The sequence below is a fragment of the Carassius auratus genome, unplaced genomic scaffold (assembly GCF_003368295.1).
Source record: "Carassius auratus strain Wakin unplaced genomic scaffold, ASM336829v1 scaf_tig00215808, whole genome shotgun sequence".
In the NCBI taxonomy this organism is placed as follows: Eukaryota; Metazoa; Chordata; class Actinopteri; order Cypriniformes; family Cyprinidae; genus Carassius; species Carassius auratus.
The window spans coordinates 596,213-610,083 of record NW_020528251.1 but is presented as its reverse complement, the minus strand read 5'-3'; the positions used below and the strand labels follow the sequence as shown (position 1 = coordinate 610,083).

Here is a 13,871-nt window from a genome sequence, read left to right as displayed (position 1 = left end):
GTTACATTTGCAAGTGGAAAGGCTTAATAACATGTGAAAATGATACACTTTCATGTCGACACGCAGCAGCGTTCTGTCAACTGTCCTGAGCGTCTTTTTAGACTGGCCTCAGCCAGACGGTTGAGATCGACTATTATAGGTGGGATATTTTTTCCTATTGAAAGAGCGATCATAGCTCACTATCAGCAGTTATTTAACCCTCTGGAGTCTAAGGGTATTTTGGGGGCCTTGAGAAGTTTTGTCATGCCCTGACATTTGTGCTTTTTTCAGTTTCTTATAAATATCTAAATGGGTAAAGTCTAATATCACTGTAATCAGCACAAACTGGGCTATAATAATATGTGAAATGCATGCATGTACATGATTGTATTTTTGAGAAAAAAAATGTTATGCATGGTTAGTGAAAAACTAAAAATGTTAAATCACTTGAATAAGGCAATAAAACACATACATAAAATTGGTTGCCGGAAAAGTTGAGAACTGGAGCTTGTAGCCTAGAATTTTTCTTTCTGAATGATGTGAAAATCATCTTGTTTACTCACTCACAGAAAACAATATATTGATTTAAATTTTCTAAAACACTTTTTGTTGGTAAAAGTCACATGCGAGTAGGCGTCAACTATCATGAATATCATTGTGATTTACACCTGAGAAGACAAAGGCCTGCATAATGAGCTGCATAATGAGCCTCTCATTCAACTGTGCCACTCTGAGGGCAAATTTTTTGGCATCCTTTCTCTAGTCACACAATCCTTCAGAAATTCTTTTAACAATCTTATTTTCTACCAAATAAACCCCATTTATTATCATTATTATTATTATTATTAATGTTGAAAAGAGCTGATAATATTTTTTAGTTTTTTTTTAGGGGGAATAAATCGAAAGAACTGCATTGTTTTTACATTTGTTAGAGTTATCTCTATTTGTCACATTTATATTATTTACATCAAGCTTTTGAATGGTATAGTATTGTATATTGTTATTGAAACTTCATAATGTTTCACTTGATTATACATTTAGTCAGGAATTATAGTTTGGAAAAAGTATTTGGAAAAAGTCTAACTAGTAAAATGTTTACACGTTATGTGAAAACTAGTACAAATAAATAAAAAGAGACTTACTCATGTTTATGATCTCTGACTCTGCTGAATAAAGCGCTTCATTCTTTTTTCTGAGGAAATCCATTTCTCAAATCCTCAACCACATCACATCTTTTTGGGGTGAATTATGTCTTATTCCTCTCATCGCGAAGCAAACAGTAAAATAAAATAAAAACTTGAAGAATAGTCTCGCTGCTTTTTCTTCTGTGTGGGCGTATTCAACCCGCACACATCAGTTTGAATCTGAATAGCGCGTTAAGCGCGGGGGCGTGGTCACATTAAATATAATGAGCGGAGATATGAAAAATAGACATCGCGTTGTTTTCATATGGATTACTTTATCTCAGAATATTTGTTTTCGGCAGCACTTATTTAGTTTAAAAGTAGACATTCCAGGCTTTCTATAGATATCTCTCTCATGTCTCTTCGTTGAGTATTCACCGAGTTACAGTTCATTTTAATGAAATGTTTGTACATGACGATCAGCGGAGATAAAGACTGTAGACAGCGCACCTTGTTTGTTATCTTTATTTTATAAGTGCACAAAGGTTTTTTGTTATTATGTCTGTATCCAAAAAAAACTAGACCCTTTACAGATTCGATAGATGTATTGCTCTTATCTGTACGATTAAAACTGAGAGTGTAATTTAAGTTCTTTTCAGGGTTATCAGGTGAAAATGACTCAAAACGCATATATGCGTTAATCGACTCGAAAGGGTTAATCTATGTTCGTAACATTTCTTACATATTATTGCTTGGTGTAGAGATAAATAAAGATTAAAGGTAAACAGTACCAGTACGCGTGATTGCGTGTGTAAATTAGTCATACCGTCTCTACATTATTGTGAAACTGGGGGTTGTAAATAGCCAACAGAAGCAAGCCAAAAGAATTTCGGAAAGTGCCTGGACATCGCGCACCAACACCAAAGTGTTGCCAAGTCCATGGAATTTAGCTACTTTAGCAATGTTGTTGACAATGTTTTTTACGTCCGAGGGTTGAAGTGAGCCCAGTAACTTGATATTTATCCCTGAAATGCTACTCTTACCAGGAGAACCAAATAAAAAAAAAATAGCATTTTACCCCCTGAAACGCAGTTTTTACTGGGGGATCGCCCTTGAAAAGCGACTGGGCTTGTTTTTGAGTAGAAGTTGGGTGGGTTTTGCTGTGAAATCCCTGGAATAGACTCCAAAAAATAGTGGGGTACTGGAGCTTTGCTCATTGCCTAGTAACTCAGTGACTAGTAACCTGTGCTGTATTGCTGTTTAAATGCAGAAATTTACATCATTTTATCAATATGTCTTTGGAGGCCAAACGTTTGAGGATCCTGAAGCATGCTATCTAGACAAATCCTTTGGTGATTTTCAATTATTCTTCTTGCTTGGGTGCAACGCACAAGCTGTGCACAAGTAATTTTAAAGGTCTTGATCGCACCCTCCCTGGACAATTGAGATCTTATCCCATATAATATGAAATATTTTAAAATAAAACCCAAGCCTGGAGGTTAATTTCTTTTTGCCTAACTTCGTGGCCAGAGTTGCCTTTAGGTTCTGGGAAGAGCAGCACTATTGAAAAATAAATTAAACCGGAAGAACGCAAAGATAAATTATTTAGCCAGGGTCTTGGGTGCTTGGATACCAGCAGCCCCAAACCAAGGTGTGCTATTTTCTGCCTGATTATCAGAGCTCAGGCCTGACCAGAAATCCAACACTTCTGTGTCCAGCCCTGAACAGGAGCAATCGATAAACCTGCAGCTGAGGAACAGGGGCTACAGGAGGGGCTTAACATTTTACCAGCTTCTGCCAAGGCTCAGGAGAAATGCGAAGTGGAGAGTGCAAGAAACGGCTGTAGCGAAAGACCCAACTTCTTCTCACCTCGACATATAGCTCCGTGAATTTCCTTCCGACGTGATGGGCTTACAAATGAGCTTTCTGGAACTTTGATGAACTAAAAGTTGAACGTGTTTGATGGTGAATGCGTCCAGTCTCTGATACTGAACAAAAACAGACGTTTTTTTTTATTTTTTTATTGGAACCCCCGCTGATTTTCATGCTCTGCTTTTTATCAAAGTTTTATTGAATGGCTTTAAGCTGACCACTTTTTTAGAGTATGATGACTTGCTTTGGGACTAATATTCGTTCTCATCCTGTTTTAGGGTTCGTACTGGGCAATCGACACAAATCCAAAGGAGGACACACTGCCCACACGACCCAAGAAGAGGCCACGGTCTGGAGAGCGGGTGAGTGAAAGTTTGTATGTGTGTTTTGTGTGCGTGTATGTGTGTGTCCTCAAAGACCCCCTGTTGGTCGGTTTTCAGACAGAGACTTTCTAAGGCCAAATTTCAGCTCATTACTTCAAATCTGGGAGTGATCAAATAGCATAAAACCGCAAAAGTAGCAAAAGTCTCACTCTCCCTGTTCAAATTTGTTTGTGAATTACTTTTTACATTTCGACCAATAAATATATTTAAGAGCTTTGAATAACTAAATCAAAAATCAATATAAAATGACTGAAAAATCAATATAAAAATGTACTTTCCAGGTCTTTGTGTGTGTGTGTGTTGTTTTAGTATGTAGTGAGGACCACTTATGGGTCCCTGCTGTAAAAACAGATTTTTGAAGGATAAAAGATTATAGGGGAGAAAATGTAAGCCTATAGTACTAAAGTTCATCTTTCCAAACTTAAATATTCTGCAGAAAACCACATCGTTTCTCCCTCGATGTGTGTTGATTGCTCATTGCACGTTTTTGATCTTTTGGAAAGAGCTACAAACAAAACCAACCAAGCAACTACTCATAAGATTTACAGTTTATATAGTATGACTTAGTTTTGACATTGACACCCCCCCCCCCCCCCAAAAAAAAGTTATTGCCCAAGTCTCTCTTTTTTCATCAGCATTAGCCTGGAGTCAGTCTACCTTAGCATGGTGCTGCCTTTGAGTTTTTGCTTTTTTACAAGGCCAGAAATATGTGACAGCATGGGTTTGGTGTGTTGATAGAAAAGAGTGAGACAGCACTGAATATTTCCTGATTCGAGAACACTGGCTTTGTTTTATGTCTGTGCTTTACAGTCGTGCCATGCACAGGTTTGCTGATTGCGTGTTCATATCTTTTTATAAAGCTGTCTTACTCAGTGTGGCTCAGTTTATCTTGTAGAGGGGGTCCAGCTTATTAATAAACTGTGCCCCAGGCAGCCTTTACATACGATGCATTCTGCAGTCATTTTTTAGCAAACATCAATTAATGCAGAGTTTCTGCGCCGGTTATTTTCAGCCAGAGCTTTTTCCTTCCATTATTCATGAGCACTGCTCACCGGAATATACATCTCTGCTGCACTCGACGCTGGCCTCCGAGGTTGACCTGGCTCAGAGGCATCTTGCATCATTTTGTCCAACTCTGCATTGTGGATCGGAGGCAGCAGAACTGAAAGAGTACATAGTGAGAACAAGGGGAGGGGATTGAAGACATGTAGACATATAACCATGACGGGAAGCCATAGAGATGAAAAGAGCATTTGGGAAGAAGCATGTTATTTATCAGGGCATCAGACTGCTAAATCACAGTCACAAGCACAATGAGAAAAAATGGTTAGCTTGAGATAGTTGCTTTAGCAACAGACACCAAAATATCATAATCAACTTTTGTGTGTCACACAAGTCATGCAGATTTAGCATGATATGAGGGTAAACAATGACAAAATTTTCTTATGTGATATTAAAATTATATCTCTTTTTACAAGAATTTTGTTATTTTATATGCTTCATATTCTGTGCGTGATTATGTTCACAGCAGTTGCAGAAATGAACTAATCCATTAAGGGGAAACATTTGTCCTCTTAATTTGATTTCCAGGGAAATGTTTACCTTTATAAGAGGAATTTTTCTAACAGTATTAGATGTACCCATCATCTTTTTGTCAGATTTGTTCATTTAATCAATAAATTAATCATCTAGAGCTGAAACAACGAATCGATTTAATCGATTAAAATCGATTATTAAAATAGTTGTCAACTAATTTAGTAATCGATTCGTCGCTAAATAAATTTTATTTGCCATAAGCGGCTCATTTCGTGCATATTTCAAATCTGCGGTGACCAAAGTGTGGCAGTAATGAGCCACCGGAGGTTTTACTCAGCCAGTACAGCAGGTGAAGTAGCGAATAGCCAATAGCTGGCCTCGTTTTATGTCACGTGCTTCCCGAACAGCGTCTCTGCAGCCTTCAGCGGGAAGTGGGAGTACTTTACTCTACTTTGAGCCTTCAAAATGAAGAGTAACCTGTAAACTCTGCACTACTGAACTGGGACCGTTCACATATCGTGTCTTTTGCGTGCTCAAGTTCGTTATTTCCTATGTAGGCGCGCAGTATGCATTCTCATAATGGAAGCGACGCGGTCGCGACACGCACGCGGTGCGATGCGCCCGTTTTTCCAGGCGCGTCCACACCGCATCCATTTATCCTTTGTTGAAATTTCCGCGTCTTCATGGAGGGGCACGTCATGGAGAGAGCACGTCATGGTTGCTTAGCAAAGGCAGACGCCTCAGGGGCGCTTCTGCCCGAGCGCTTTGGAAAGAAGGAGAAAGTGGCGCGACTAGCGTTTTCAGGTGCGATATGTGAACGGCCCCTAAGAATTTTATTTGTGCAGATTCTCCAGTACAAGGTTGTTTGCAAATGTTTAGTCGTAAAAGCTGATAACATTGCTTTTTAACAGTTAACATTTTAAGCTTTACAAACATGTTATGTGATCAGTTTGTCGTTTACCAGTTCATAATTCAGACTTGCAGCCTAATTATGACTGAATGAGAGAGGTAAATGTTTGAGTATATTTAAAATGCACTTCTTTTCTAAGTATTCACTGCTCTTTTTCACACAGCAGGTTTTTTGTGTGTGTCCCAATTTTTTTTTTCTGGACAACCTTCTGATGGATTTTACTTTAAATTGTGAGTTCCATTCAGGTTTCATGCCATTGGCACTTTTTTTTTCGAAGGATTGTTTACAATTTCACAGCATAAGCTATAAAGCTTTTTCCCAGTAAATAATAAAATACAATGCACTGCAATTTTATTCTGTTTTATCCTTATACTTCGTGAAAATATGTTCTCAAAGATTCCTTAAGCTTTGTTTGGGATGTTAAACTACTTTAGGAGCTCTAAGGACTGCCATGGTGAAAACAATATTTGAAATCTCCTTGTGAATTTTGCTAGAGTATGGGTCAGTGTTTTGATTGCAGAAGAGTTCGACAAAGGATTACTAACATAATAAAACAACTCCAGGTATATTTTTGATGAGGATATGACAATGCAAAATGGTTAAAATCTCTTAAAAATCTATGCTGAATGATAAAGACCCTTTATTAATAATTTCCTTGGGGGAAAAATGGAAAAAACTAAAATATAAGTACATAAACCGATTAATCGATTAATCGTAAAAATAATCGACAGGTTAATCGATTATCAAAATAATCGTTAGTTGCAGCCCTATAATCATCACAAAGATATTCAGGAAAAACAGCACGCTTCCATGTGCAGTGTTACTTAAATGTATAATATGATTAAAATATAAAACAAATTCCACAGAGGGGCATTTCTTGCCCGATGTCTCAAACAATCAAACTGCGTTCTAATCAAACTACATCATACATGAGCCTGATAGCCTAATTGACCTCGTGTGTTGAGTTGGTGGCGTGTGTTTTCTTCTGTATGGTCAGCCAGTTAGGCTGGTGTCATTTCTAATTGCCACACTCCAGACTCCAGTGAGAGTATCATTCTCTCAGCACACAGCTCTGCCCTCAGGCCACACACAAACATTTTTCATACTGACACTCACTTCACTCACATCAAAAACCTCCAATTAGATCCATTCTCTCTCAGCCTGACCCTGCATGCAAAAAATAAGTGGGAATTCTGTCTGTGCAGAGTGTGACACTCACTATTAAGACTATACTTCATTATACACACGCTCTCGCTCTCTCTCTGTTTCTCTCTCATCCTCCTGCTGTCTTGTTTAAGAAATTCTTTGACATTAAAAATTGTGACTTAGCAAAATCACATTTATGTTTATCACAAATTAAAAATCGCATTGTTGGCAGGCAATCCTCTTATAATAAGCAGTTTTGGGAGACAGGCGTGCTGAAGTTATCTTTTACCCCAGCAAGAGCAGACAGAGCATAGGGAGCCTCTCCTCTCTCCTGCTCATCTCTTTCCCAGAATGCCTCCAATTTTGACCTAAATAAAATGTGTTGCTCTTTTGTTGATAGATGCTCACTGCTTATGCTTTTAAATTTCTTTCACCAGAGTAATGCTAAACGCCTTTGAATAGAAATCAAAGTCACTTCACATTGCTCATCATCTACATCCTGGTTGGCTGACTATGTCTTTTTTGTCTTCCCGCAGGCGTCCACGCCCTACAGCCTAGAATCAGATAACTTGGGAATGGACTGCATCATCTCTGGAAGTGCCTCTCCAACGCTGGCAATCAACACTGTGACTAACAAGGTAGCCTTCAGTCTTCAACTGCACAAGTCCTGGCTGTGTTTCTCTTTTCACAGCTGACACCAGCAGTCTACATACCCAGTTTACATCTGTGTTTATCCTGCCATGACTATATACATGCACTTCTTAACAGGACTGACATGTGATGCTTTTGTTTACATGGACGCTGAGTAAACTGACATCAGTTCTCATCTATATTGGGCTGGCATTACGTATACAAATCCTCTTAATGGTGCATATGCGGTGTATTGTGAATTGCTTATACCTTATTCTATTTATCTGTTGAGTGCAAAATGTCAGGTGTGTGCCTTCACAACGTATAAAGCAGTGTAAGAATACAGTATTCTTCATCTTTGAGTATGGTTTGCTTTTATGGTTCTCGTTGCCTCTGTGATTGTCCCTCCTTTTCTTTAAAAAAGCAAAAATGGAGGTTACTTTCAGTGAAAGTGAATGGGGCCGGTCCGTAAACATTAAAATACTCACACTCAGTATAGCCGCAAGTCATAAATGTGTTAATTTAACAAATTTGTTGCCATAGCAGCACAAATACTGAACTAAAACTAAAATGAATATAAAAGTTGTCTACAAATTTACGGATTAAAAAGTACACAAGAAAAATGTAAGTACTTTTAAAAATACATTTTTAATTCACATTTCTGATTTTAACCCTTTAACTGCCGCTCGACCAAATGGTTGAGCACATTTTGAGTCACTATATTTTATTGAGAGGAGTACCTAACTTAATTCAAGCTGATTGAGCCATCTCTACCATCTGGTAGAGGTATGTTAAGCCAAAAAAAATCAACAGCATTTGTCACAACACTTCTTCTTTGATGGATGTCAGAGAGAAAGAAATCACTCCTGCCATGTAAACTGTTTTTGGTGAAATTTTGCAAGGTAAGCATTTTTTTTGACATATTACACTGTAAGAGCCCTAACTTTACAAAATTATTTTACTTGGTGCCATGAAAAAACTTTAGTATGTTTTCAATAATTTTTCAAAAACGTGCTCAACCAAATGGTTGATTTGTCACTTTATGGTAAACGTAGAAAAGCTAAGCTAATGTTTTAAAAAATTATGGGACGTGTTGGAAAAAAAATACATTGAGTGTGGTAACTAATGACATAAGGAGATAAGAAATGCAAACAAAAAATGCTTTTTTCTTGGTGGGGCAGTTAAAGGGTTAAATCCTCAAAAATGTACATTTTAAACACCTTACTGTAACCTTTATTTTTGCCTTTTTTAAGATTAAGGTTGCATTTACCGTTGTTCAGTTTAATAATTTTAATAGGAATATACGTTATCAGGATTTTGGCATGAGGGAAAAATATTTTCCTTATCAGATTTTGCAGTGGGTTCAAGTTTGTCCTGTTGGATTTGGAATAGGAGGGAGGACGTAAGCTGGCAGCCAGGAGGGAGTGAGTAGTGCCTGGCCACCACTGCTGACCTGCCAACAGGAGAGTGTTATGGTTAAGGGTTGAAACACTTGATGATCGTTGGTAACCATCTGATGATGCAACCTCCTGGCTAAGAGCTCCAGGCATTGCAAAATGACTGAAGGAGTAGCATCCAAGGATGTATGCTATCACTCACCAAAATTTTGCTATGTTGACCAATCTGTTTGGTTTGAAACTGACTTTGGTAGCTGTGCTTTATACAGACAGTGGACACAAGAAAGCTTAATATGTGCTGAATGCAGAATATTCCTTTAAAGTGAAAGTTATGTTACACTTGTACTGCATCTATAAAAGCTTGTATAGTGGTGCTGAATGGTTGCAGTACTTTTCTGCTAGAGAATGAGTTTGTTCAGTGTTTAGAAGTCTTCTAGGCAGAGCACCCAGAGTGTCTCACACCGTATCTCGCCCTCCGTGGCATGACTTCATGGAGAAGTGTGTAAAAAGGAATGGAGAAAAACACTCTGAAATTTAAATGGGCTTTTTAACCTTAAGCCCTCCACTCTTGGCCTGGTGCAGTCTACTCGCTCTCTCTGGAGTGCTTTTACAAAGCCCCAAAGCATCAGTTATTAATTTACTTCAGGCATTAAACCAATAGTATTTCACATTGAGTATGGCATTTAAGATGAGGACTAAGGGGGAATGTGGAATTCATTTAAATTGAATTATAGTAAGTTTAGTGATCTGTTCATTTGGATAGAAATGCAATATGGTACTGTATATGGTATTTAGTTATACAGTTATATAGAATTGTTATATTTCCTACAACAATTCTCTGCAAAAGTGAGTTGTTCTAACTAAAATACAACCTTATTTGACACTTTTCCAAATAAAAAAGTGAGGCTGTAATATGTGTAAAGATAAATACCATACAAATATTAGAATGGTCTTAGCAAATGTGATTTTGACCAAAAGAAGGTATCTTTTGAATCTTCCAGGGCATTTCTATGATCCCTTCTATGATTGCTTAGTTTGCTTGGTTTTGGAACACATCCTATTATGTCAACACAATAAACCATGATTCATTTTATTGATTCTTTTATTGTAACATTGATTGTTGTTTTAGCACAACTCCAACAGACGTATCCTCTTTTACAATGGTTAAAAAAAAATGCAAGCTTAAGTTATTCTTCATATGGGAAGAATTTCAAAATCCACCTATAGTGGGATTTCGGGGTTATCCCATGAGGATATGCTTTCTTTGCCCTCCAACTCGAAACGTTGATAAACTAGAAAGCAAACGCACAGGAGAGCAAAAACAAGACAGCAGGGTTTGGTAGCTCCTTGGAGATGCTGTTTCTCAGTGTGGGCCCTGTAAACAGAGAACATGCCACGCCTATTGAGCACTTCATGCCAAGCCACAGGAATTCCCTCTTTCTCATACTTTCCCACCTGCTAGTGCAGGCCACTGGGATAGCACCTATGATGCACAACATGGAGAAGGAAAGCCTGGCTGTGACTGAGCAATCTCTCTTTCTCCCTCTGACAGATTTATAGGCCTGGTTTCACAGACAAGGCTTAATTAAGACAGGATTAGACCAGAGTTCAGAGACATATAAATTTAAGTCGTTTTTATAAACATGCCTTAGAAATAAATATTACTGGTTTGCATCTTAGTCTGGGACTAGGCTTAAGCCTTGTCTGTGAAACCGGGGGATAGTCTGTTTTAAAGAGAGTGAGTTAAATAAATTAAATTAAAAGATTAATTAAAGAGAAGTTTAACTGAGTGTACTACAATCTTATTGCCAGTAAGTTAGCATATTTAAATATTTTTTATAATATTATTTTAAATATTTAGATATTTTTATTATTTTTCATTATTTATATTTGTATTTACATTTATTATATTTTGAAATTGAAATATGATGATACTCTGTGCTGAGCTTTAATAATCTTGTGCATAAAAAGTGAATTTTAAATGTTTCTAAATAAATCAAAATAAATATTTGATGTGTGTTTGTTTGTGTATATATATGTATAATATATAATTTATGTAATTTTATGATGTTATTGTTATATGTATTTTTGAATATTTTTTTATATTTGTATTATATCAATTAATGTAAAATGGATTGAAGCTGGAACCTTCTAGGTTAGGTTAAAGCTTCTTACCTTTCTAAATTTTTCTTTAAAATGCACAGGAGAAATTAAGTAATCAAAATTTTATATATATATATATATATATATATATATATATATATATATATATATATATATATATATATATATATATATATATATAATTATACTTTTATATTGTAAGATTGTAACAAAAAATTAATTGAATTGAATTTCCTCTTTCATTCTTTTCTAACATTGTCTAAAAATTGTGTAGAAGTAGAATTTTTCTTTTGAATGCGAGTTATTGTTAGAGACACCTGGGTGGATTTCTCTTTGATTTCATAATCCTTGTCTCATGCTGCAGATTAGTCGCCCGTATGAAAGACTCCACTGGCTTTTGACTTTAATTCACGGCTAAATATAGTGCTCCTTTTCCAATGCAGCAAACACACAGGAGTATTTGCAATGGATTTGTTCACCCCTTACCTTCTTTCTGCATGTTACTTTCCCACTGTGCATGCCTATGTGTGTGTGCGGACGTGCACACAGTGTTAGTATGTAGGCGTCTACGTTTTGGGCCTTGAACAAACCACAGTGTGATGAGATCTTTAAATCATACTTTATGGATACAGGGAGTAAAAATAGATTGTGGTGAAAGGCTTATGGCTAAAAGCCTCTTTTATGACTTAATTACATATAACATTTATACTTGTTCTTCACACCGGGTTTTGATTATAATTGTAACTGTTTTCTGCGTGATTGAATTTTTGACATGCCTGAGTTTAGTTGCACACAGGGTTAGTTGTTCTGGTAATGTACTGTTCCCAGGCCTAAACATAGCTGAAAGAGTGAAGAGTTATAATATGCAAATCATTCTATGACATTAACCCCCCATCCACCCTCAATCCAGTGCAGCCCTGGCAACCGTTATGCTCCGCTCTTTTGATGAACAGGGAATAATAGGATTGATGAAACATTTATTCTGCTTGAATGATAATTCTCTGTAAGAGACCGTGATCTGTAATGTCTTTCTATCTGCTGTCGCGCTGAGTCAAGGGGGAACAGGACCAACGCATTTGCTGTATCTCTTGCAGCAACCAAAAATCTTTTGGGCCTTTCACTATTGAAATATAGTTAACCCTAGGTCTTTGAAAATGTCCATACAATGGAAGCCGATAGGGTTTTGTTTTTTGGACCCTATTGGCTTAATTAAGCAAAAAAATAAGCTGATTTTATTGCAGGATTGTGAAATCGTAAAAATCGTTCGCAGTAATGACAGCTGTTTGCAAAGCTTCTCATTGAACTACAGCGCTGTGTAGTAAATGCTGCTCCATCTGAAAGCATGTTAAAGTACCTCATTTAATAATTTTTTTTAATCCAAACTCACTTCATAACGTCAGTCAAGTGTTTTGAAATAAATTCTTATTCTTCTGTGAGATGTGGCTTCTTAGACATAATAAGGCATGCAACATATTTCATAGTATTCTAAGCAGTGATAAAGGCATTGCATTATAAATATACTTTATTTTAATGAAAATTATAATAATAAGAACTCCAATAAACCGTACGTGACCCTGGTCACTGGGGTATAGTTTTAGCGATAGCCAAAAAAAAATTGTATGGTTAAAAATTATTGTTCTTCTGTGCCAAAAATCATTAGGATATTAAGTAAAGATCATGTTCCATGAAAATATTTTATAAGTTTCCTACCATAAATATATCAAAACTTAATTTTTGATTAGTAATATGCATTGCTAAGAATTCATCTGGACAACTTCAAGGGCGATTTTCTCAGTATTTCGATTTTCTTGCACCCTCAGATTCCAGATTTTTTTATATTTGTATCTCAGCTAATATCGTCCAACCCTAATAAACCATACATCAATGGAAAGCTTATTTATTCATCTTTCAGGTGATGTATAAATCTTAATTTTTGAAAAATTGACACTGAAGATGTTTTGTGGTCCTGGGTCACATATTTTGTCGTAGTCCTGTGTTTATTAGTCATGTAGAATTAATGAAAGCTGTAAAATCTTTTGTTTATATAGCTACCGCTGAAGGCATTTTCTTCGGAGTTTCAGCGCAAGAGCGCCCTCTGGCCTTTGGATGGAGATTAACTGCTGATCACAGAACCATGCTTCACTAAAAGAATAAGAATTTTTCTTATTTGCAGCTCCTTCAAAACACGATTTCGATTCTATTTCAATAATCGTGCAGCCCTAGTTTTAGTACTGCGCTGCTGCTGCCAAGACACGTGGCGTGTGATGTGAGCATGGCCAGCATTGTTGTGATTCCATTCATCCTTTCCTACCACGCCGAACTCATTGTAGAACTATTCTCCCAGGAGCTCATTATATTCATTCCCATACCATCCCTCCAATGCCTTATTTATTCTCATTTTGCAACCAGCACATATTTGCAGTTCAGCTTTTCAAATGATAATTGGAATTATCATTTTGAAGTGGAGGTTCTTCCGCTTCGTAAAACTGCGCATTCAACACTGCACATAGAAAGGTCAGGGTCTCTGTAGTATTTGGGACCTTTGTGAGCTGTCCCAAACCAATTTGCATTGTAAGAGTTGACCGTTTCAGCGCTGCCAGCATCGTGACCTTTGCTGAAGGAGAGTACTCCCCTCTCAGCCGTCTGACACAGCAGATCATCTTGCTGGCCACCAGCCACGCTCCCTCTATATAAGCCACAGTGTGGGGCGCACACACTGCTGTACTGATGTACATATGTGACACAACCATTACTGTAATGGAAAAGGGAA

At 37.1% G+C, this 13,871-nt stretch overlaps 1 protein-coding gene across 1 annotated transcript in view; it reads left to right on the top strand.

The window, feature by feature from the left end:
- LOC113095894 (forkhead box protein J3-like) overlaps positions 1–13,871 on the top strand; it is a 93,827-nt gene that overhangs the window by 70,994 nt on the left and 8,962 nt on the right. Inside the window, exons 4-5 of the mRNA XM_026261214.1 lie at positions 3,254–3,337; positions 7,487–7,588. Coding sequence (XP_026116999.1) covers positions 3,254–3,337; positions 7,487–7,588 — 186 coding nt within the window. The remainder of the gene's footprint in view (positions 1–3,253; positions 3,338–7,486; positions 7,589–13,871) is intronic.